The 3,626-nt window shown below is 29.2% G+C and overlaps 1 protein-coding gene across 1 annotated transcript; it reads right to left on the bottom strand.

Annotated features, from left to right (window-relative positions):
- Positions 1-1,219: 1,219 nt before the first annotated feature.
- On the bottom strand, positions 1,220-2,999 carry LOC125868506 (F-box/LRR-repeat protein 25-like). Its single transcript, XM_049549135.1, has 3 exons — positions 2,675-2,999; positions 2,269-2,360; positions 1,220-1,528 (listed from the first exon to the last, which is right to left on the bottom strand). The coding sequence occupies exons 1-3, from the start codon at positions 2,997-2,999 to the stop codon at positions 1,220-1,222; spliced, it is 726 nt and encodes a 241-aa protein (XP_049405092.1).
- Positions 3,000-3,626: the final 627 nt, after the last annotated feature.

Genomic DNA, 3,626 nt, shown 5'->3' with positions numbered 1-3,626 from the left:
GATCTAAAGAAGTAGATCCCAAAATAGTGTTGGATAAAAGGAGAATGTCATATTGGTTTATTTAGAGACAAGTATATTTTAATGAGGTTAGTATTAATTGAAGACTTTGTGAACATGATATCTAAATATTCATACTTCATTAAAGTTGTTGATGGTTATCCTATTGAATGACACTTATAATATTGCCTACATACTTTTTCAAGGGATCAATGATTCTAACATTACATTGACATAGACACTCCTATAGCAATGATCTTTTCATCCTTCTGATGCAACAAAAATAATTGGTAAATGCAACGGTTTATAACCATTGGCGTAGAACGTATATTACAATGGTTAACTTCTTTTTTACAATGGCTGCTTTTTTAATGATAAAACAATAATTTACATGATCTATTGTAATTACATATTTTACCTATTGCAATGTTCTAACAACATATTGCAACAACTTATTATACGTAATGCAACGGTTCTAACAACATATTGCAATGGTCTATATGAAATAGCAATCAAGATTGTAAATCACTTTTAATATATATATGTATTGCAAAGGTGACATGCAAAACAAGAGAGTACTCATCGACTAATTATACACTAGATGAAGAAAATTTACATCAAGATCTAAAATTGCTTTATTATTTTACTTTGTATTCTTATTGCAAGCTCGAGTACTGTCTGTTTAAATCTCAAAAGTATTGAATTTTAGATATCATATACACAATACATCAATTCCATTAATAAACTTCGACATTGAGACTTGTGTAATATAATACTCCCTCCGTTTAAAAAAGAATGATCTTGTTTGACCTGACATGGAATTTAATAAAATAAAGAAGATTTTTCAATCTTGTAGTTCTAAATTAAATTTTGCTCAAATGAACCAAAATATCATTTAGTATTGTGGTGCCACACGAAAAGTTGAAACTAAAATGTTGACAAAAAAGGAAATGGATAATTCTTTTTTAAATCGAGGAGTACTCCACATGATTGCAAACAAAATAAGTCTTCAAATGGAAAAATACAAAGAAATAATAGAACATCCATAGTCTCCACATTACCTAAAAGAAGAACTCCATAAAATATAAAATAATGCATGCATGAAAGGAAAGTAAATGTCACTAAAATTGTTTGAAATATTAAACTATGAACCCATAAACATAACCAACATAATGGGTTCTACTGTTGATATTCAAATTCTGAATTTGCCTTTGAACACAAGTTACACATCTTGACCATGAGGTGCTACGATGACTTTTGCTATTGGTGATGCTTTTAAGGACATCCTCAATTCTTCATACAAACTCAATACCTCAGCTACATCAACTTCATCAGAAGGTTCAACAATCATCCTTGAAAGTGAAGGGGAATATGCCAATATGAGCTTTAAGAAAAGGAGTTCAAATTGTGTCACCTCAAACTCTCTTAGCTCCACAAATTCAAGCTTCTCAAATTGTTTGTCAACACAATTTGGATCTTCCAAATAATATATAATTTCATCTATGTTTCCTGCACTAAAGGTATTGACAACCTATAAAAATTCATATGGTGCAAAAAGACCAAAAAAAAAAGTTTAGTAATTTTTACAAATTCTATTACCATAAAATAGAACTTGTAGATATTTGAAAATTTTTATAACGTGATATTGATAGAGTATAAAATTCATTGTGTTGTCGGTACATATATAGGTTAAACTCTAAAAAAGTAAAGTATTCAACTCACCGAAAAGTATCTACTGGTAACCAAGTTAAACTTGTAATATTAAAAATAAGATATATTACCTACTACATAATGTAACGGTACCTAATATCAATGTATATATAACTTAAACTCAATTTTAAATTATTGAAAGCGAGAAAATATTACATCTATCTCTAGTGAGTATAAGTTGGGAGAACTTCGAATCAAGGAAAGAACACCAGAGACTTGGTTTAGATCCATTAATGTCACACACAATGTTACATGCTCCAAATGGTAGGGTTTTGGATTGAAACCTTTTCGGAATGATCTCTGCACCCAAATGCTTAGTAAAAGAAAAACAAAAAGGCAAGATGCATTAATGGTTAAGTATATATGACAAGCATAGTAACACTTATTGAGAATATTATAATAAAGAATATTTCAATATGTCTTGATCATATTATACTCACCTGAATGAAAGAATTACTCAAAAACAAGACTTGCTAGGTTAGAGCACAAATAAAGAAGACGCGATCATGTAATGAACCTCTCTTGTTCATAACGTTTTGATTCTTCACAGACATTTAATACCATGAACAACTCCTTAACATTTGACAAGTTATCAAAAAAACTAATGTGAATGTCATAACTATCATGAACAGTCAAGAACTGGATCCTATGAGCTGATATGGTAAGGAAATGAACGGCATTGCAAGCAATGAACGTTAAGGAGTAAAGTAATGAGGTATCCAAGACATAATTTTCTTTGTCTGGGCAAAATTTGATGAACTTCAAAGTCAATTCAAAGAGATTTGGGACTAATGCTTTGGGAGATGGTGGTTTAACTATGAAATTTGTGACATCTAGATATGTGAGAGTTGGACAATCAAATACACAAAAAGGCAATGTATATTGTGTTTGTGATTTTTTAGGGTAAGTCATTTGACGCATTTACTTGTTACACATAACAACCAATGGTCAAGGTCCCTATCATTACAATCAATAGTTGACAAATCACGGAAAAATTTGACTAGGGATCCAACATGCTGTAAGAGAATGTTGTCAATCATATTGCTAAAACCATTTTCAATCAATCCTATAGTACCACTTTTCTCTTCAAAGAACTCCCAATCTAGAACTAGTATTGGATGCATAGTCCAAAAATGTTCCCACTTCTTGGACAAAACACATGTTTTTACCAATTCTTGAAATGACATATCCTTGAATATTTCATCAAGGATATCCATGGGCAAATTAGAGATTTTGTCTATCTCATTTTCAACAATGATCACTTCTATACCACGATTATTCATGTTCACCATTCTTTACATAAATAAGTTAAACTTTAGCCTATATTTTAAGAAAACAAAGAGAAGACATATCTCAAAGTTATAGATTAAAGGTCTTCAAAAATTCTTTGTAGTCCTAATTGAACTTTATTTTATTTAGAAGAAAAAAAATGATATTAGATAGTAAAATGTATGAAATATTTATCACGTACACAATTAATTTATATTGAATAGCTACCTATATATAATTGATTTTAAAAACAAAAGAAGATTCCATACACGTAGAGGAAATCCAGACAAAATTGGTTCCTCTTAAATCTAGATCTAAAATTTAGATCGTATATCAAATTGTTAAAAAAAATGAAATAACATAGCTTTTATGTTTGTGCATTTAAAAAGATTGTATTCACCTCTCGCTAGATCTAATGAATTTCACTTGCATGACTATGTTAGATCTAGAATCTATGGAATTTACATACAACTATTATAGAAAATCATTTCTAAAATTTTGTTAATAGTAAGGATTCCTTTTATTTTGATTTTTCAAATATATACACAAAACTTCATAGACCATCCTAAAGAATTTATTTATAACTATTGAACATAGAAAATCATTTTTGAAAAATTAACAACAGTAAAAAAAATCAGTGCAAAACAGTA

This window comes from Solanum stenotomum, chromosome 6, assembly GCF_019186545.1.
Source record: "Solanum stenotomum isolate F172 chromosome 6, ASM1918654v1, whole genome shotgun sequence".
NCBI classification, from domain to species: Eukaryota; Viridiplantae; Streptophyta; class Magnoliopsida; order Solanales; family Solanaceae; genus Solanum; species Solanum stenotomum.
The sequence above is the reverse complement of the archived record's forward strand: the minus strand, read 5'-3'. Positions and strand labels throughout refer to the sequence as shown.

Excerpts from the sequence above, each read along its gene's own strand:
- LOC125868506 (XM_049549135.1), bottom strand. The coding sequence starts at position 2,999 with ATGGTGAACATGAATAATCGTGGTATAGAAGTGATCATTGTTGAAAAT. Across the intron at positions 2,361-2,674 it reads TGATTTGTCAACTATTGATT|CTCATAGGATCCAGTTCTTG; the intron begins GTAATGATAGGG and ends TTACCATATCAG. Across the intron at positions 1,529-2,268 it reads ATGTTAAGGAGTTGTTCATG|GTTGTCAATACCTTTAGTGC; the intron begins GTATTAAATGTC and ends GAATTTTTATAG.